We start from the raw sequence: 22,032 nt of genomic DNA, 5'->3' as shown, positions 1-22,032 counted from the left end.
GCGCTTTCCCGATGTTTTCATTTTGCAATGCATAGATGTCCTCTGAGCATGACCATCATTCCTAAATTAATAGATTATCCAGAGCTCAGGAGGTTTCCCTTAGGAAGTAACATGCCGGCTTATTTCTGGGGCTTATCCCTGGGCCCAGATTTTCTGAGCCATGTAGTAGCCTCATCTCTACACTCTTCCTGACGTACTCCTTTTTAATCACATTTGGAAACCATAATAGGAAAAACACAGAAATTGTTTGTGAGTAGTAAATGCTTTGCTATCCTAGACAGTTCCCATAGTGTTTGGACTCCTTACTGATTAAGGTCATGGGAAAGTAGCATTAATGGTGCATTAAGAAATTAGTAACTACTTTAGTCTTTGGTACACCCTAGTGACAAATGATTGCGTTCCTGGTTGTGCTGACTGAGTGCTTGTGAGTGTGTGCTGACTGAGTGCTTGTGAGTGTGTGACAGCGCTGTCTAGGTGCAGCTTGGGCAGTGTGCATGTGGAGATCCGTGTCTGTCCAATGGTCACGTTGGTGTGGACACAGAGCGCACGAACAGCTACCTAGGTACTCAGAAGGCTTTCACAATCTACTTCTCACCTTAATTACTTGAGAAAAATCTCCAGCTTCCTTTTCCCTTCAGGGAGATTTTTATCTTAAATTTTCCATCTAAGAATAAACTTTGCTTTATTCTTGACTAAGTTTTTCTTCCTTTTTGTTTTTTCTTTCCTTTTTTTTTTAGTAAAACATTTTTCTGATTATAAAACTGAAGATATTGTAGGAATTTACAAAACAAGGCAGACAGGGAACTGCATAAAATCGGGTAATGTAAACAAAATTAAAATAGAAGCTTTTACATTGCCTCTATCACATGTGCTTTATTATTTGTAACATAATCTAAAAGATTATTTTAGACCTATTTTGTCCCGATAGTATTTTGAACTTTTCCTGTAGCACTAGAGCTGGAAGGATCTTTTGAGTTCACTCAGACACAGAGCTAGGTGAATTTAATTACTTGCCCAGAAGCTACAGTTTGATAGGTGGGTTTCTCTTCTAGTTGGCAGTTTTTCCCTTTACCTCTCACTCTCTTCAAAAAGAATCTTTTTTACATGGCACCATCTTAATAACTACCTTTCCAAAAAATAGGCCCCTGTGTTCTTACTTCGAGTTGACATTTACTACTTTTCTCTGTTTAATAAATCATATTCTAGTTATTCCCTTTCCCTCAATTTCCCATGTCCCTACCTTTTTGGGGGGGGGGGGCTGCTTCATATTCCCCTTGATGATGCTAGCTGTAGAGGTTTTGTAGACTGGGGCGGGGCAGGGGGTGGTCTGAGACTTGCCTGCTGTTGGACAGTGAGAAGCTGGGAAACTTGATAGTCATGTTTCCTGACTCAGGTTCAGGGCTGTTTCCCTGTTGGCTTGTAGGTTCTCTTCCCATCCTTGTAAGGTTTTTTGATTAACTTCTGGTTAGTGGTGTTTAAATGATGTTAGGTAGGGCCCTGGGAGTTTCTAGGAGCTAAGACCTTATGAAATAGGAGAAGCACCTTCTTCAGCCAGAATAGTTTTAAATTTCTCTGTCTTTGGAGAGTTGAGGGGAGGGGGAGATGTCCTTTCCTCTGTTCATTACTAAAACCAGATTTTATGATAAATAATATATCTTGAGGAGTATCTTTATTAGTTGATAAACTTTAGCCTCTTAGATCATAAAAAAGAAAAAGCCACCCCTCTCGGTATTATCCCATTGTGTATCTTAAAAGCATTTGGGGTTGTGTCATACCAGTTTCATCATGCTACCTCTTAGGCCATACAGTTTCCTTTTGGTTATATGACTCATGTTAGTGAAGTACCCCTAAAACTTTATTTAAAATAGACATAGCCTTGTGGCACCTGGCTGGCTCAGTTGGTAGAGTGTGTGACTCTTGATCTCAAGGTTGGAATTTCGAGGCCCATGTTGGGTACAGAGTTTACTTAAAAATAAAAAAATCTTAAAAGTAAATTTAAAAAATCGGCATAGTCTTTAAAATGCTGACTCCTGAAAATATTTTTAAATAAATATTTTGTTTTGGAGTTAGGAATTTCATATATTGCTTATAGCATTTCTTTTATTTCTGTCTGGATTTCTGACTGGTGAAATTAATTGGTTGGTCACACAGTCTGTTTGGCTTGTGGAAGACTCCACTGGCATTTTGAAAGCACCTCTCAGTTTTGTTTTTTTTAACACCCGGACTAGAAACTTCTATTGTAGCTAGACTCTAGTAAACTAGTACAGTTATGTTACTTAAGTTACTATAAAATAAGAAAACCAGGACTGTCAAGTCAGTCATAAATTACTCCAGAGTGAGAGGTGAGATCTTACATGTAACCTAATTAGACCTTTTCATTTTTCAGATGTGACATTGGCTCAGTGAGGTTAGTTACAGCCTGCCCAGAGTCTCAGAGCTACTTGGTGGCAGACTTGGGAAGAAGGATCTAGGTCTGTCTCTCAGGCTGTATTCCTTGTGTTTCACTGCATAACAGGTGAAGTGCAGCTGTTGAAAATACAATTCAGATATTTCTAAATGAGTCACAGTAACTTTAAAACTTTTTTATACCTTGATTCTATTTTTCCCCCACTTAAAGAACTCTGTAACATCAGAGGCAGACCAAGGGACATTTTGGGGTAAACAGATCTAGGCTCAAATGTTCCCTCTGCATCTTGAGTACTTCATGCCTTTCGTCAGCTCCCCTTTACATTCTACCTTGTTGCTCATGCTGTCTGCCTCCCACATCAGAAGTATAGTGAAGAGGTTGATTGAGGGAGAAGCATTTGAACTTAAATTTTATTAGAATACTGTGAGGGAAAAAAAGTGGATTTCTTAGTTTATAGCATGGTTTTAGCAAGTGCAGTTCAAGTGCAGGTTCTCGAGGCAGGAATTATGTTTAGCATCACGCTTAAGATGAATGCCTGCTTCTGATACAGAGTGTCAGTGGCTACTCTGATTTTAGTTAATTGAGTGATTATTATTATTTTTTAAAGATTTTATTTATTTCTTTATTTACTTGACAGAGACCACAAGTAGGCAGAGGCAGGCAGGGAAGCAGGCTCCCTACAAAGCAGAGAGCCCAATGTGGGACGCGATCCCAGGACCCCGGGACCATGACCCGAGCCGAAGGCAGGGGCCTTAACCCACTGAGCCACCCAAGCGCCCCGAATGATGATTTTTTAAATAGCCTTTTATTTTGGCATAATTCTAGTTTTACAGAAAAGTTAGAAAGACAGTATGGCAATTCCCTTCTGTCCCTCCTATAGTTTTCCCCCATTGTAAGCATCTTACATTCTCATGGCGTGTTTGTCAACACGAAGACACTGCTGTTGGTACATTACTACTAACTAGACTCTGGATTCTTGGGATTTTACTACATGTCTCTCTAGTCTCCCCTGGTCTATGACAGTTTCTTAGGCTTTCCTTGTTTTTTATGACCTTAGGAGTCTTGAAGAGAACTGGCCACTTACCTGTGTACTGTCCCCCAGTCTGAATTGTCTGGTACTTTTCCCATGAGACTGGGGTTATGGGTTTTAAGTAAGTGCCCTTGTCACATTGTATCATGGATCACATGACACCCACAGGGGATCAAGTGGTGATCTCACCTTCATCACTGGTGAAGGTAGTGTTTGCCAGGTTTCTCTACTGTCAAATAACCCTTTCTCTCTTTCCATACTCTGTTCTTGGGAAGCAGGTCACTGTGTCCAGTTCACTCTTGAGGGTTGGTGATAGGAAGGAAGCTCCACATCTTGAAGGGAGTATCTACCCTGATTAAGTGGAATTCTATGAAAGATTTGTCTCTCTCTTTCTTTCTTTCTTTCTTTTTTTTTTTTTTTAAGATTTTGTTTATTTATTTGACAGAGATCACAAGTAGGCAGAGAGGCAGGCAGAGAGAGAAGGGAAACAGGCTCCCCACTGAGCAGAGAGCCCGATGCAGGGCTCGATCCCAGGACCCCGGGATCATGACCTGAGCTGAAGGCAGAGGCCTTAACCCACTGAGCCAACCAGGTGCCCCTCCCCGCCCTTCTTAAAAGATTTTATTTATTTATTTATTTGACAGACCGAAATCATAGGTAAGCAGAGAGGAAGGGAAGCAGGCTCCCTGCTGAGCAGAGAGCTCAATGCAGGGCTCAGTCCCAGGACCCTGGGATTCATTACCTGAGTTGAGGCAGAGGCTTAACCCGCTGAGCCACCCAGGTGCCCCTGAAAGATTTGTCTCTTTCTTATTTATATTTTATTCATTCATTTGTCTATATTAGTATAGACTCAAGAATATATATTTTATACTTTGGGTTATAATCAAATACTACCTTCCTTTATTGGCTTAGATGATTCTGTCAAAATGCTATTATGTCCCCCTTTTTTGAGCAACTCTTGCTCTATGGTGCTGTAATAGGCTCCAGGCTCATCCTATGTTTTCCCGGCTGTAGCCCTGGGATCAGCCATTTCTCCAAGGAGCCCTGGTACATAGAATTTAAGATCTGGATGCTGAGTGCCTCACTGGTACTGGGGAGTCATTGCTTCTAGGCCTTCTTGTGGTTGGAGCTAGGTCATATATGGGGGTGTGCCAAACCTTGTTTACACACTTTCTGTAATTGTATCTCTGTCCACTTGTATTTATATTAAACTAAACCCACATTCATACAGATATTTCTGACTAACCCCATACCACAGGGTTCATTTTTTGCATTCTTGCTTATCTATAACTTTTCTCTTTGAGAGTGAAAAACCCGTTTTCATCCACCCTGTTTACTTATTTGTTTATTCCCAGTGTGGATGTAAAGCACTTTCAGAATTTGTAAGCCATACCCCTGTGAGAAACGCATGTACTACCTAGAGTGTAGTGTTATCTGCATAGTGTAGATTCCACTTTTGGTTTTTAGCCTTCCAGATTTAATTTTCGTACAGTATATGCCTTTCCTTCTCTGATGCTGCTGCTTGTAATTCTAAGGGTGTGAGCTATCCATCAGTCCTTTTGAGTTGATCACCTTTGTCATTTTTTTAAAGCTTTTATTTATTTATTTGACACAGAGAGATCACAAGTAGGCAGAGAGGCAGGTAAAGAGAGTCAGAAAGCCGGCTCCCTGCTGAGCAGGACCTTCAGGGTCTCAGGACCCTGAGACTATGACCTGAGCCAAAGGCAGAGGCCTAACCCACTGAGCCACCCAAGCGCCCCAACCTTTGTCATTTTCTGAGGCTACTGAGATGAATTCTGTCTTGGGAGGAACATAGAAGAGTAATTACCTACCCAGACACAAGGTTTCTCAGATGAACTTTCTGTTGCAGGTTGTGTGATTTCTCATTTTTTAAATACCAGTTACAAAGTTTTTGTATTTGTAGTAATACCTTAAAGACTGTACTGCATTGTGTAGTCTCTTTTTTTTTTTTTTTAAAGATTTTATTTATTTATTTGATAGAAAGAGATCACAAGTAGATGAAGAGAGAGAGAGAGATGGAAGCAGGCTCCCTGCTGAGCAGAGAGCCCGATTCGGGACTTGATCCCAGGACCCTGAGATCATGACCTGAGCCGAAGGCAGCGGCTTAACCCACTGAGCCACCCAGGCACCCTAGTCTCTTTATGCTTACTGAGCATGTGAGCACAGGCAGTCCTATGAGGACCCTATCCCTGAAGTACCCGAATCCCTTCCTCTGGTTTCTGAAGAGTCCCGGCATTTCTCCACAACGTACTCTTGCCTGCTCTTAGATTTCTTTAGTCGGCAAGTTTTCTATCATTTTTAGTTAATTTATACTTTCGAGTGAAATGGCTTGTAGGGGGCTAGACTTTTACTAAAACTGAAACTTTTAAAATTTTGTTTTATTTGGCCAAATAGAGAAGAATTATATATGCATTTATGGCACTTGTATTTGATAAATTTATCTCTTTCTAAAGTCTTCTTATAAGCCAAAACTTTGCTGAAGCTGTATTTTACATTGGAGAAATTTTAGTTTTTAAATTCTTAGAATCAAAATCTCTTCGGCATTCTAAAGTTAGAGATTCCTTCAGGTTCTATTTATTTTCCCATCCAGGAAATGTTTTAAAAATAGCTGCTTCGTGCTAATGTTGGAATGTTCCTAGAAAGTAAATGTGTTCCTTTGACTCTACAGTCCAGAGCATGTTTGGAGAGGATTCAGGAGCTGGAGGACTTGCTTGCTAAAGAAAGAGACAACTCTCGGCGCATGCTGTCCGACAAAGAGCGAGAGATGGCGGAAATAAGGGATCAGATGCAGCAACAACTGAACGATTATGAGCAACTTCTAGATGTAAAGTTAGCCCTGGACATGGAAATCAGTGCTTATAGGAAGCTCTTAGAGGGCGAAGAAGAGAGGTAAGCACCTTAGGTGTCACTCTACCTCACAGTCTACATCTTGCCCCCACCCTTTTTATGTAAAGAGTAGTAACTAGGTTTGGGCCTTTGCAAAAGTTTTATTTTAACATTTAAAGCAACTTTAAATATTTTCTCTGTTATTTTTTAACACCTAGGTGTAGCGGTAAATAGGTATGGATCATATTTCTACCAGAACAACAACAGATATTGTTTAAGCAGTCTTATTATTATTATTTTAAATGCTGGACTTTTGCAAGATATATAATCTTTTTCTTGAGCTTTTGATTATTTAATATGTTGTAAAATATTTGATTTGCTGAAAGAGACTTTACAGTCGTTTTTCAAATCAGGTTAGTGTATAAGTCCTTTGACACCTGTTAGAAAAGTTTCAAAGGGAATGTGTCTGATTGAGAATGAGAAGCCATTGAGTTTCATTGTTACCTACATCGTGATTGTAATTTTATAAAAAGAAAACACAGGTATGAAAAAATTAGGACAAGCCTATGAAACTTAACAGTGGTTGTGGTGGGGCTGGTGGTCAGTGGACTGGTTCCTTCCCATTTTTTCCACACTTCCTGCATTATGATTATATTCTGTTCCTAGGGAAAAGTAAAATTCAAATTATTACTTTTTAAAAGAACATTGTAGTGCACATCCTAGCACAAATAAACTTAGTTAAGATGTATATTGGTCTTGTGCAGCACATCTTTAGTAAGTTTTACTTTAGAAATGTATGTGCAGGAAAAAAAATGCATGTGCAGGATATTAATATCTAGGAAAGTCACAGGTGTCTCATAAATGAAATGTTTGTTTTTTCCACGTAGACTGAAACTCTCTCCAAGCCCTTCTTCTCGTGTGACAGTGTCCCGAGCATCCTCAAGTCGGAGCGTGCGCACAACTAGAGGAAAGCGAAAGAGAGTCGATGTGGAAGAGTCAGAGGCGAGCAGTAGTGTTAGCATCTCCCACTCTGCCTCAGCCACTGGGAACGTGTGCATCGAAGAGATAGATGTTGATGGGAAATTTATCCGCTTGAAGAACACTTCTGAACAGGTGCAAAACAGACCCCCTTTTTTCCAGGAAGGCTTTGCTAGCTGGTAGATCATTTTCCAATTGTCTTAATTCCTCAGACTTCATTTGGATTCAGTAGTCTTCACAAGAATGAGTATCCCCCCTCCTTTTTACTTACAGTTTCTTGAAGCAGAGTATACATTCAAATAGGAAGAGGAGATCGTACACTTAGTGGTTTAAAGTGTTTCTCCTTAGCATTTCTTTATGGAGCCAGAGCTGTATTTCACACTTGGTCATTCTCGCACAGTGGCTTTCCCAAGGATGAGGTCCTATTATTCCCCGCCTTAGCCCAGACTTGTGGAAAAGTTGGAGTTGTGAGTGTAAATGGGAGATACTCTTTCACAGCTGTTAATGTTGGTAAAGGAAGGAAATGTGAGCCCAGACTTGGATATGTGCAGGGAGTATTTTTCTCTCTAAATGATTGAATGAACACTAATGATTTAATTTGTATGAAGAACAGTATGGAGCCCTATCTTGAAATTATTTGTTTAAAAGTAAACAAAATGTTCATTGGGAATTCTGAGGTTTCAAGCTGGTGTCTTTGAGAGTACAGTAGTGAAGGTCCTCCCTGGCTAGGCCTCATGGAGCTGGAGGAGTGTGGAGGTGGAGTGAGATGATGGAGGGGTGTGAGATGATGCTGGAAGGCAGGTCTGAGGGTTCTGTACAGGTACGGTGGGATGGATGTCACTCTGAAGCACGTGTTCAGGATTTATCACATGTTTGTGAAAATTATACCTTTTCTCCACTGTCCTATGTGTGGATGAGTAAATGATTTGGCTGGGCAAAGGAAACCTAGCAGTTCACATACTAAAGAGAATAGGCTCCAAGCCCTCTTAGTCATGACTTTAAAAGTAAGAGTAGTCTCTGCTGCTCCATTGTTGTAGTTTGGCTCTTTTCAAAAGGCGTTAACAGCCCCGTGTTGAGTTACTCTAAAGCTGGCTTTCAGCTTGGTTTATTCTTGTCTTTGAGTTAGAGATGGGTATAGATTAGTGCATCTAGTTATTTTAAATACCCTGCACCCTTCCTCAGGTGCCAGGCAGCCCTTGCCAGCATGGAGCCAGAGGTGATAACCATCCCTTGGGACTGGTCATTGCATCACCGACCCTTTTCAGCCCCTTATGCTTTGAGGAAGGGAAGTATGGGCAGAAGTGGCATAGAAGAAAATGGTTATATTTTCTTCCATTTGTTTTTAAGCTTATGTGTCTTTGTTTTGTTTTGAGATTTTGTTTATTTATTTGAGAGACAGAGAGCAAGAAAGAGAGAGCATGAGTGGGGTTGGGGATGGGGAGAAGCAGGCCCTCCACTGAGCAGGAGCTCAACACCAATCTCCATCCTGAGACACAATCCCAGGACTCCATCCCTGGACTCCAGTATCATGACCCAAGTTGAAGGCAGGCATTTAACCAACTGAGCCACCCAGGCACCATTATGTATCTATATTTTTAAAGCTTAAAGTAATCAAATACTGCATGTTTATAATTGTGATTATGACTGCTAGATTGTATTGTAAATTTCAAAGACCAGCCCGATCTAGCAGTGAATATGAAACATTTAGTTTGGTTCACATCCCTTCTCTTCTAGGTTTGTCTTCTTTAAAATTAAGTACCGTAATATTAAAACTGCAGCATTGTTGAAGATAGTGTTTTGCTGAATGATGAACCATGTTTTCTTCTTATGGTAGGAAGATGTGAATCAAGAGAAGGCAGCTACAGAGCTATCGTAGCTTAACTATCTGTGTAAATTCATTTGATTACCCGTCACTTTCTGTATCCTTGATGTGACCTTGTTTTACTGTGTTCATGAATAGGATCAGCCCATGGGAGGCTGGGAAATGATCAGAAAAATTGGAGACACATCAGTCAGTTACAAATATACCTCAAGATACGTGCTGAAGGCAGGCCAGACTGTTACAGTAAGTGAATTTAATCATCATTTAATTTAACTTCACTGTCTTAACTAACAGTTAAAGTGACTCAAGAAAATTTTTGGCTTAAAGAGAAGCATTTTAAAATTGAGCATTAAAACATCTTTGACACGATTAGGGAATTGTAAGTGCTATTAAAGATTTTAAGAATTCTGTCTTATTGAGAGAGATAATTGACTATTAAAAGTGAAAGTATTGACCTTTGAATTCTTTTTATTTTGTCTACTCCAGTAGATATAAAACAGCTGTCTCTTGACTGACAATTATTGTAGCCCAGTCTGATTCAGGAGATACCGCTTGGCATAAAGAACTATTAGGATAATCTGTCAGTGCTAAGATATGCCTTAACATGATAGTCATCAGCCATGGGTGACCCTCAGCATCATCTGGGTAGTATTCTGGTTTCCAGACCCCACATCACCCTTAGTCACCATCTCTGGTGTTGGATTAGGGACTCACATTTTGAACAAAAATTAGTAAGTGATAGGTCCTTTTGTAAAGAATGACCTTTTAAAATCTATTTTAGAGAGGGTCACATGGTTTTTACATAGTATTCAAGTTTCTAGATTTATTTATTTATTTTTGAAAAAAGATTTTATTTATTTGACAGAGAGGCAGGCAGAGAGGGAGGAGCAGACTCCTTGCTGAGCAGAGAGCCCGATGTGGGGCTCGATCCCAGGACTCCAGGATCATGACCTGAGCTGAAGGCAGAGATTCTAACACACTGAGCCACCCAGGCACTCCTAAGTTTCTAGATTTAAAAAGAGATGGGCTTTTTGGCACTCTGACTCTCCTGTGAGTTCTAAACGGTTCACTGTTGCTGTGTTCTGAAATCCACATCTTTAAAAGTCACCAAATATAGCATACTTTTTAGAGAAGTAGCTTCATTGAGCAAATACAAAATTTCTTTACTTTGACTTAGTAAGTAGATTTTACAAACAATGTGTTGACTTTGAAATAGATGTAAAAGAAGTCCACATTTTTATTCCTGAAAGATACAGAAGTAATTATCTCTTTTTATCAATTCCTTTTTAAAAATTATTTTTATTAACATATAATGTATTATATGCCCCAGGGGTTCAGGTCTGTGAATCATCAGGCTTACACACTTCATAGCACTCACCATAGCACATACCCTCCCCATTGTCCATAACCCAGCAACCCTATCCCTAACCCCCCACACCCTAGCAACCCCCAGTTTGTTTTGTGAGATTAATAGTCTTTTGTGGTTTGTCTCCTTCCCGATCCCATCTTGTTAAACACATATTTTAAGTGTTTAAAATTTATGATAGATACACATCTTAACTTAGTGTTAAAGATCAAAGGCTCAAACTGGTTAAGACTTCCTTAAATAGTGTGTCATAGAGCTTGATACCCACTGTGAAAATATTAGATGCTAATTTTGTAATGGTAAAAAATGGGAAAAATATCTTAACCACACTGTCCTTTCTTCTCTTCAGTAATTATTATAGTGAGAGAAAATTGTTCAGTCCTATTATGTGTCTAATGGAAGCGGCATAATGTGATGGAAAGCATCTGACATTTTAATTCAGAAGGTTCAGATTTGAGTGTGCTCTCTATCTCTCTAAAGTAATGTGAAACCATTATGCCAATCATCTGCTTTTTCCACTAGATATAGTTCCTCAGGGAACAAATAGATATATATACTATAGGTCTAGTGGAGAACTCCGTTATCATATGAAATGTAATTTATTTATTCCTTCCTTCCTTCCTCCCTTCCTTTTAGTAGCTAGCATTAAATGAGATAAGAAGCTCTCTGGAACATGGTTGTGATAACTAATCTTACTATAAAATTGTACCAGGCAATAGCAAAGATCTACATATATATATTTCTCTTATGTGTGTTCTGGGATTTTATATATATATAAATATATATATATATATTTGAAATTTTCTTGTAGCCACATTAAAGAGAAGTAAAAAAAAGAAAAGTATGAAATTAACTTTAGTACTGTATTCTATTTAACTCAATGTATCCAAAATATTCTTCTTTCAACATGTGACCAATATAAAAATGTATTAGCCAGATACTTGACCTTTTGTTTTTTCTTTTTTTCTTTTTGGACTCAGTGTTCAAACTTACGGATATCCTCACAGTACATCTCCATTTTGACTGGTCACATTTCAGATGCTCAGACCATGTATAGCTAGCATATTGAATAAGGTAGCTCTGGAACAGAATAGTAGGATTGCTAACATTTATGATTATTATTAATACTAAACCAACTATGATTCCTTAGGAACCATGGTGAAAAAGTGTTGCTTAAACTTGGGAAAACACTAATATTCCATATGACCTAACAGCCCAGATCCAATTGCTTTTTGTTTTACTTCAGTAAACACTCCCTGTCGCTTCCTAGTTACAATGCTGATGGAAGATCTCTGAGCTTCGGGTGGGCATCTGAAGGGGACAGGCTCCCTTCTAATCAGAAATTCATAGATTTTCCTCCCCACCTAAAAAAAAAATACTACCAATACTATTTCTAGTCTACCTGTTGCCAAGATGTGGCCATTTATATTGTGAAATAATTTGTGGGATGTAAAACTTTTCTTTTTTCATATGGTCTTTTAGAAACCTTAAGACCAGGTAGTATCCTGTAGGTAATATCCCTACAGATGAAGACATTGAGGCTGGTAGAGTTATAGTGATTTGTCCAGGGTTCACACCTAGGTTTTCTGACTCACATTTTCTCCACTCTACCAGTACTCTTTTGCCAATAAAATACACTAAAAATATGGTAGAATTCCCTTGCTTCTGTAAAAGGAAAAGCAATTGTTTGTTTGCCTATTTCAGTAGTAGTCCTGCTTATCATTGACTAATGGGTTATTTGTTCATTCCCTGCATGTATTGTGGAGTTCAGCCGTAGACACTCCTGGGGTATTGTGACACTGCCCCTCATTAGAAACATACCAGTTTCTATAAGAATATTCTAGATGGGCTGTCTGCTGCAGATTTTTTGAGAGCAATTAGTAGGATCTCTTCATTGACTGCTTGACAGCTGAAAGATACTGTTGGAATGGGTCAGAGGGCTCCATTCTGGAAGAATGGCCCATAAAGCCCCTAACTGGCTGCTGACAGGGAGAGCTAATCCTTGCTCAGTGATCCAGCCCTGCTGTATGGTTAATCCCTTATTCTTCACAGCAATCTCGCTTCTGTCCTATTTATTGATAATGAGAATAACGCCACTTGGCACACATTTAGCTGACATGTTGAGGGCTAGGAGGTGAATGTAGACAGTGTCACCTCAGATCCCTGGGCATCAGCATTCCCATTTATTGGATGGGGAGGCTGGGGCCTACGTAGGCACTCTTGGACCCACGGGTAGTTCCTTCAGCGAGTCTGAAGCTGGGACACAGTTCTGAGACTTAGAATTAGGGGTTCAAGGTTCTTCATTATGTTGCTGTCATGAAGATTTGGGAGGGCTAGATTCTTGGTGGGTTGATGTTCTTTCTTTTTTCTAGATCTGGGCTGCAAATGCTGGTGTCACAGCCAGTCCTCCCACCGACCTCATCTGGAAGAACCAGAACTCATGGGGCACTGGCGAAGATGTGAAGGTTATATTGAAAAATTCTCAGGGAGAGGTAAGGCCATTTCGTCAGTACCACTCCAGTGTCTGTTCCACTTGAAAGTTCTTTGTGCAAGTGTGATATCTTTCCAGCAGTCACATGAAATGTGAAGTAACTGATTGCTTACACCAGGCCAAGGCTGCTGAGTAAATCAAAGTGAAGAGGACTTCACATTTTAGGAGTGAAATGGGAATGTATTGTGGAGCACTGAACATGAGCACAGGCTCTGGTTTCTGCCTCCGTTGCCCTCTGGGTTTGTGACTTTTGGCAAGTTCCTTCACCTCTCTTAGTCTTCTCATTTCGAAATGGTGGATAATAATAAAGCAAGTCACGGAGCTGTGATAATACTAATGTAATGAGAATAATATAAAAGATCTACTCAGAATGTATATATCTGGCCTTTGGTAACTATGTTATTAGCTATTAGCTGTGTTCCTAGCTCTCAGAATGTTTGTGAAACTCTTGAGTTTGAAGATTTTGGAGTGCACATCTGCTTGATGGCTGTGTTTTCAACATGTCAGTCCTAGATTCTTATCAAAGAACATTCCCTACCCTTACTGTCCCATCAAGACTCCCATGCCATATGCACGCCTGCATACCTTCCCTCCAGAAATGGGGCTTTGCCAGGGAGGGAGTGGGTGCAGGTCCACTTGCGTTTCCCCTTTGGGTTTCTTTCTCTGCTCGCGGGCTGTAAGCTGCAGACCCCTTAACTGTCTGGTGCTTGGCCTGTTGGCCTCTTTCACTAGAGTCCTAAGAACATCATGGGCAAGGACCTATTCTGATTTTCCCTGGCACAGAATAGACCTTCAGTAAGAATTTCCTGGCTAAAAAAATTGTAAAAATTAAACACAGACCCTCCCTTAAGTTCAGAGAAGTAAAATAACTAACAGCTTCTGCTGTGGGTGTTTGCATTCCGAGTCCCGTGCCTGGCGGTCTTCCCATCTGTCCCTCACTAGGCGTGTCTGCTGGTCTTCGGACTGCTCTTTGTCTGGAATCCTTGTCTACTGGGTGAGGAGTTCCCTTGATCTCAGGCAGAGCCGGGAAGGGAAATGGCCTGTGATTCTTTCACTGTCAACCAGCACAGTTTTGTGAGATTTGGGGGCGGCTCTGGGGTATTCATCCCCGATACTCAGCCTGGTTCTCAGGGAAGCAGCGTTGTTGACCCATACCGTCAGTCACTTGCAGGCTTCCTTCTGATCTCTCTGCGGAAGCCCTTGCTTGTTTCTGTCTCTACACGTTGGGGTCCTTCCTCTGTGGCCACCGCCGCTGCCCTGCTGCAAGGATGGTGGCTCCAGTGCTGGGTGCTCCCCTGACGTTGGCATTGACAGAACATGGCTCTCTCCACACGTGGCTGAGTGGCGCTTTGCTCAGGTCCAGAAGCCTTGTGATGAGGGGCCCTGGCAGATGCAGCAGGCTTTAGTGAGCCCTGGGATCCAGGCCTCATCTTGCCGTTTGTTTCTCTGTGAAAATGTGTTCGGAGTACAAGTGATCCTGTAGGAGTTTAGAATGTAGCAGGTTGAAAATCCCCCAAAATATCCCCCCTCTCTCTGCCTGCCTCTGCCTACTTGTGATCTCTGTCTGTCAAATAAATAAATTTAAAAATCTTAAAGAAAATTAAAAAAAAAAAAGGAAAGAAAATCCCCCAACATAGATGGTAGATACCATGATGGGGATGGGGCTTGAGGTGGTATTAGAGTGACATCTCTGTAATGCTAACTAGAGCTAACTGGAGCTCAGGTTTTCCTTCATAATTTAAATCTGTGAATATTAAATCATTTGGTTGGTTGGTTTGTCTGTTCTTTTTAACCAACTTCTGTCTTCCGCGAGCTGGGCTCTGTTAAGTGGCTTCTATCAGAAATGAGGAAAATAGCATGAATACAATTTTGGGTGTTTTTTTTTTTTTTTTAATTTTATTAATTTGACAGAGAGACACACCGCAAGAGAGGAAACACAAACGGGGGAGTGGGAGAAGGAGAAGCAGGCTTCCCATTGAGCAGGGAGCCCAATGTGGGGCTTGATCCCAGTACCCTGGGATCATGACCTGAGCCTAAGGCAGCTGCTTAATGACTGAGCCACCCAGGTGCCTCATGAACACAGTTTTTATGTCTGGTTGTTAGACAAATACATTTGGAATTTATTTCTTGAATTCTGAAACTGTTTATTAGTAGGTCCCAGGCCATATTTGCAACCATCCATAATTACCACCATAAAGACCATTGTTCTATAGGATTGTAGATAATTAGTAAGTCAGTTTAATTTTTTATGTAAATTTTCCTCTTGCTGAGGCATTGGAAGTGTCAGAAAATGTAATTAAACTGTCTGTAATGGGACTATACGGGCTCACACAACCAAAAATCCAGAGATAGTGGACTTGATGCAGTGGCTTACCCAGTGTCCTCAAGGCTCTTCTGTGTCCCTGTTTTCAGAATGTCTCTTTGGTTGAGGCAGGATGAGTGCCGGATGCTCCTTGGAGGTGCTTTATTCGAGGTTGGTTCTTTGTGGGAAAGAGCTTCATTCCCCATGAGTTTTCCAGCCAGGGCTTTACTCACATGGTACCAGCCTGGGTCACAGGCTCACCTCTAAACCAGTCCCTGGAGTCTGGAGGACAGAGTTATCTTGAGCTGCCTTCTCCCCTCCAGTAGCTCGATCTTGCTCTGCTCCTATGACTGTGTGTCCCATCTCGCTGGGAGAGATGGGGACCCAGCTAAAACTGGGAGCTTTAACTGACAAATGAGGATGGGAATAGTGAACAATTTACAACAGCAAATGTTGACGTGCTAAAATAGAATGTCTTTCTTTCTTTTTAAGATTTTATTTATTTGTCTAGTGGAGAGAGAGAGAGCACAAGCTGGGGGAATGGCAGAGGGAGAAGCAGGCTCCTGAGATGCAGGACTCAATCCCAGGGCCCTCAGGTCATGACTCAGTCCAAAGCCAGAAACTTAACTGACTGAACCTGTCTCTAGAATGGTTTTTTTTTAAGATTTTATTTATATATCAGAGAGAGAGAGAGGGAGAGAGAGCGAGCACAGGCAGACAGAATGGCAGGCAGAGGCAGAGGGAGAAGCAGGCTCCCAGCCGAGTAAGGAGCCCGATGTGGGACTCGATCCCAGAATGCTGCTTAACCAACTGAGCCACCCAGGCGTCCCTAGAATGTTGTGGTTTTTTAAAAATATTTTTATTAATTTGTCAGAGAGAGAGAGAGCATAAGCAGGGAGAGCGGTAAGAGAGGGAGGAGCAGGCTCTTTGCTGAGCAAGGAGCCTGACGAGGACCTTGGGATTATGACCTGAGCCAAAGGCAGATGCTTAACCGACTGAGCCACCAGGGCGTCCCTAGAAAGTTTTTCTGTGAGGGAACTAAGAAAGCAATCTCTCTGTACCTTCTGAAATATAGTCATAACTGAAACTTGTATATGTGAATGACAACTTACGTGTACAGAGATAAAGTTTAACCGTCGGTTCTTCCACCCACAAAAACCGCTCTGATATGTATGTAACATTTGCTCATCTCTGTGGTGTGGGTATCCTGCACTACCACTGTGGTGACTTCAGGCTGTCAGCATGTTGTGACCGCACAGAGCTGACAGAGGTGAACATGTCAGGGGGCACTGGGTGGCTTCAGTACACTCCTGAGTTGTGTACCTTTATGTGTGCAAGGCTTTAATAGGGACCAACTGATAGTCCGTTTTGTAGACAGACTATGTGGGTCTTTTAGGGCACTTGATAGGGTTCGATATCTTGCTGAGAGGATTTTTTTTGATAAAGATAATTATCTATTAGCACCTTGACTAATAACAATTTCCTGGGCCTCAACCTCCCAACGATTTTTGGTTCTAAATTTGTTTTATGATTTTTCTATCAATTTTTAACATTTAGCAACTCATTTTCTATACAGGCTTTCTGCATTACATTACTTGGTTTTTAAGTGTTGTCAAATGAAAAGTACTTAACCATATGCTTACACTAAAAGTAGTTAAATTGAATTAATTTGTAATTTGTTGGGAAAGTTGCTTTTTCTGAGTTTCGCATTTGAGGACAATATTCTTATGTCATGTACCTTAAGAGTCCACATTTCCAGATGAGGTGTCTACACTGGTCACCGGCTGCCTGAGCTGGAATGTAGGAATTCTCTAGCAGATTTTCTTTGACTTTTCTTTCCTCATTTTAGGATGAATTTTGGAAAACTGGGTACTCTAAGAGCTTTCTGAGAGTTCTTTTTCGGTTTTGTATGCTGCTATCCCCCAATTGATCTCTTACTTCAGAGCATTATAATTGACCTAGATTCACATGCTTTTTTGTCTGTGTGGGTTTGGTCAAAGCAGGCTGATATTTATGAAATGGCTATTTGTGTGTGTAGGCACTGACTGAGAGCCCAGAACTGAAGTTTCTGACTAATGGAAACTCTAAGAGTAGTCCCATCTTATTTGTCCATGCAACTATAATCAAGATTCCCCAGAAAATACTAGTGTACACTTTGCTTCATTTATAAAATATATCCTTAGACATATTTAAGTGGAGCTCTCATTTGTACGACATGGTTTTTGGTTTTCTTTCTTTGCCATTTTAAACTAGCTGGTTGTGTGTTAGATTCCAGATAAGCTTTTACTGACATAATCTTAGCATCTTCATGCATGGAGTTCTCTTTCTTGAGTGACCTTAGGATCTGGTACAGAGTAAGGTGAGCAGCTCTACGGCTCTCTTTGGGACACACTCATGTACTTGCTGGTCAGCCTTTTGCTTACACAGAGACACGGCTGCATCGTGCGAGTCGGCCTTCTCTCCAGGAGAGTCAGCTGTACACGAGCCTTTCGGCAGGGAATGGATGTCGTTCATTCTGTCTGAGCTCCAGTGAGGGATGGGCCTGTTTTCTGTGTGGAGTACGTTGGAGCTTCTCCACTAATGTGAAGAAGGGAGGGCTCATCTGTCTTGATTCCATTTCCCAGGAGGAACCAGTTGCAGAATGTGGAGTGTTGCCACCATGGTCCCCGAGATCACAGCATTTGGCCTTCATTGTCATTTTAGTCAGCATTTATTTAGTACCTTCTTTCTGCTAGGAGCTTGAAGCTGAAGTCTTGGGGAGTGTTAGAAAGAATCTAGTGTGCCACACGGTTCCCAGAGCTCTTAATAACAGAACGGAATCAAAAGCATTGGAAATTTTGCCGCAGGTGTTTCCCATTGGACACCAGGAGCTCCCCTGCAGGGAATATTGAAGATCTCAGAACTGCTACCAGTTACGCAAAATTTCCTGCCCAGTAGCTAAAGCTTCAAGGAACCACTGTTTCCTTTTTAAAAAAATAATCCCTACTGTAGGAAAGGTGCTCTTTCTAAAAGTTTGGCAAAGCAAAGTTCCCTCTCCCCGACTGCCTTTGTGATTTTTCAGTATGGTTTTAACTTAAGTTGGAGCCACTCTTGTTTTCAGGAGGTTGCTCAGAGAAGTACAGTCTTTAAAACCACCATACCTGAGGAGGAGGAGGAGGAGGAAGAAGCACCCGAAGTGCTTGCAGAAGAAGAACTTTTCCACCAGCAGGTATTACTTTCACATATTTAAGTTTTATTGACAGAAATATGGAAAAACCAAAATCAATAGTGAGGTGGTTTGTTTGTTTTCTTTTCCCCCTGTTAACTTGCTGAACCATGTAAGTGATTGGCCAGTTGGAGTTGGTTTGTTTTTCCTGAGGGTGTTAGTCAAGATAGCACATTAGAGCATGGGAGAATACATTAGCACGTCTTTTAAAACATTTGTTTTCTAATGATACCACATTTCAGTTTTGTTTTATAGTGTACTTAGTATGTTCAGGTAGGGCCTGTATATCACTTATAAATATGTGTATGTGGGTTGGAATGCATGCTCAAAAAAGAGTTCTGTGAGAGAGAAGTTTAGATCACTAACTTAGAGTATCTGCATATAAACTTTAAAAACCACAGTAATACTCAACTGCAGTGGGAAACAAAATCCTTGCTATATTAGGTTTCTAATCATCTAATTACAAGATAGATTTTAGCTGATGCTTGGGCTTTTGAGAGCACTTGAAATAAAGAAACTCCAAATTTGATTTTAATTAATTAAATTGGAATTATTAATAAGTAATAAGCATTCAGTTTATGTTCTCAAGCTGTTTGAGTCAGATGATTAATCAGAATTCTTACCCTTATCCTTATAAGACTTTGTCTCTGTATCTGCAGATTTATAAATCTCTTTGTTTTACTTCACTGGCCCCAGTCCTACTCCAAAGAACATTCTTGTATGTGGTTAGCCCCCAGGGTTGGGAACCACTGGAAGTGGGTTGTATGAGGTAGAATGAAGTTTTGCATACTTCCTTATACATTTTGGAGGACTATTTAAGAACAGATACTTCAGGTTTAGCTTGAACAAGAAAACAAGGACAAGATCCATTTCCTACCCTTACTGGGAAGCATTATAATGACTGGAAGTACAGTAACAGTGTAAGAGAGGTCTCAGTGCGGGACACGTGGCTCACAGTAGGAGTTGGAGCAGGCAGATGCCAGAGACAAGGCCACCAGAAGAGTTAAGATCTCCACGAAGTGTGCTTGTCTGGTGTTCTGAAGGACTGGCAGTGTTGGGAGTATTGAGGAGAGGCATTGGTGTTCTGCGGATATTTGAGTTACATGTTGGCTGCCTTAACATATACCCCAGAGCTTAGTCCTGTAGACCAGTTTCTTACTTGCCGTGATGGTAGTTTGACTGGGCTCAGCTGGGCACTTAGTTCTTTTGGTCCACGTGATGGAGAGTGAAGTTAATGCTGCGGATGCATTCAGATGAGATCATGGCTGGGGCTGGAAGGTTCTCCCTATTTCTCTCCATGTTCCTTTTTCTTTCAGTAGTTTAGCCCAAGCTTCATTATAACATAGCAGCTGGCTTCTGGGAGGGTGAAAAGGATCTCTAAAAGGCCACGGCTCATATTCTCATAGCCGAAGTGAGTCTCTAGTCCATCTCCAGTCCCAGATGAGAGTAAATAGTCTTCAGCTCTTGATGGGAGGACTGGCAGAGTCTGTGATGGTCCTTCGTTCACCACAGGGGATGTGTCGGGACTTGGGCACCAAGCGTATCCGTCCAGTTGTGTTGGAGGGTGTGTGTCAGACATACAGGAAATGGGAGCTTGGCGTTAAGTGTGCAGTCAGGATGCCTGGGCAGGTAGCGCCTGCACACTGCGGAGCCAGGGAGACCCTGAGACCAAATCCGCAGTCGACTCGAGAAGGCAGACTGCAAAGACACGGAGGGACTGTGTGAGTGGAGGTTCATGGGGATGTAGGGACTGAACTTGAGTGGGGAGAGAAGGAAAAGAGGTCAGGTGGGTGAGGCTTTTAGCTTTTGTGATCAGGGTAGGTAATGACTTCAAGGTTTAAAAGAGGGAAGATCAAAGAGTAGATATTTTGACTTTGTATTAGAGAATTGGTCCAGTCGCCTTTTGAATTGATTAGAGGGGTTTTTTTGGTGACCTTCAACAAGCCAGTTTCAGCCCAGTCCGGCAGTAAGTCACAAGTCAGACTGTGAGGGAGGGAGCCATTTTGACTTCACATTTGAGGGTGAAGCCAGAGCACATGCTCTGGGATGTGTAAGCGGAGGACCCAAGCCCGCCAGGGTACCTGATGTGGTTTCCAAATGGAACCTGCTGACCTCCTGTTTCCCAAGTTATAAAAGGAGGTTATTTATTGAACAGCAGCTTTCAACTTCAGCTGCATATTATAATTACTTAGGGAGCTTTAAAATTACATATAAATAGATACACTTACCCATTTAAATGAGAAATTCTCATTTAGTTGGTCTAGGGACCTAGATCAGATTTTTTTAAAGCTCCTCTGGATCCGAATGTGTAGCTGGAGTTCAGTGTCGCTGTTCTCAAATTTGTTGGAAGGAGTCTGTAAGAAAAGGTTAGAAAGGGTATGTGAGAGTTGATAAGGATTCATTTGGAGTCAGGTAATACGGATTTGTCCTGTCTCTGCCTTAGTTGAAAGTAGTGTTATCTACTTTCTTAGCACTGATCTATCTGTCTTTCTCCTTTGCCTCATCAGGGAACCACAAGAGCATCCAACAGAAGCTGTGCAATTATGTAAACTTCTCAAGTCAACGGTCTTCCTCCAAATAAAGAAGTATGGTAATCCTTACCAACATGCAGTGCAGAGCCTTCTCAGAAGCACAGAATATTTTTGTATTTCCTTTATGTGAATTTTTAAACTGCGAATCTGATGGCCTTAATTTCCTTTTTTGACACTGAAAGTTTTGTAAAAGAAACCATATCCATACACTTTGTTGCAAGATGTGAATTATTGACACTGAACTAACTGTGTACTGTTTGGGAAGGGTTCCTCAAATTTTTGACATTTTTTTGTATGTGTGTGTTTTTTTAAGTTCTTATGAGAAGGGGATGGGAGGGTAAATAAACCACTGTGTGTCTGGGTATAATCTGAAGATTGCTCCATCTAGATTAGCAATCTGCTCTTGATTACTCTCTGCTATATATAACGGTGCTGTGAGGGCGGGCATTTTTCAATATATTGAACTTTTGTATTGAATTTTTGTAATAAACAATCAAGGCTACAAAAAATTTTTTTTAATAGAAAAGAGAAATTTTGTAAGAAGGCAATATTAACCTAATCATCATGTAAGCACTCTTGGATGAAGGATTCCACAAAACTTTGTTTTATGGTTACTTCTTCTCTTAGATTCTGAATTCATGTGGGGATGGGGGGGTGGGAGGGAAGGGTTTCTCTTAAAACGCATTAGCTGTGTTTTTAAAGATAGTGTAACTTGCTTTAATTTCCTATGTTACATTAACAAATAAACGCTGTTTTAATATTAATCGACTGTCTTTTTTAACTTTAGTTAAAGCCTGATTTGGGGGGAAATACTATCTTGGTTTTGCTTTTCATAAAAATAATTTGGCTGCTTGTTTAGGCTAGTTGTTTCTTTAAGCTTTGATGATGAGGAAGATAAATAAACTGTATTTGTGTTCTGGTGTCTTCTCCACCCCTTTTCAGTACTCTGTTGTCATTACTAATGGTAGTAACGATAATAAGAGCAGTGATAATAGCTAAGGTTTCGGAGCCAGGCCTTGTGTGCAGTGCTTTATATTTTTGAGCTTATTAACA

The 22,032-nt window shown here is 40.9% G+C and overlaps 1 protein-coding gene across 1 annotated transcript in view; it reads left to right on the top strand.

The window, feature by feature from the left end:
• Nucleotides 1-21,743, top strand: part of LMNB1 (lamin B1) — a 52,301-nt gene extending 30,558 nt beyond the window's left edge. Inside the window, exons 6-11 of the mRNA XM_082723289.1 lie at nt 6,127-6,347; nt 7,172-7,397; nt 9,223-9,327; nt 12,823-12,942; nt 18,344-18,451; nt 20,956-21,743. Coding sequence (XP_082579415.1) covers nt 6,127-6,347; nt 7,172-7,397; nt 9,223-9,327; nt 12,823-12,942; nt 18,344-18,451; nt 20,956-20,997 — 822 coding nt within the window. The 3' untranslated portion in view covers nt 20,998-21,743. The remainder of the gene's footprint in view (nt 1-6,126; nt 6,348-7,171; nt 7,398-9,222; nt 9,328-12,822; nt 12,943-18,343; nt 18,452-20,955) is intronic.
• Nucleotides 21,744-22,032: the final 289 nt, after the last annotated feature.

This window comes from Mustela nivalis (assembly GCF_964662115.1).
Source record: "Mustela nivalis genome assembly, chromosome: 3".
NCBI lineage: Eukaryota > Metazoa > Chordata > Mammalia > Carnivora > Mustelidae > Mustela > Mustela nivalis.
This window is presented reverse-complemented; position numbering and strand designations above follow the sequence as displayed.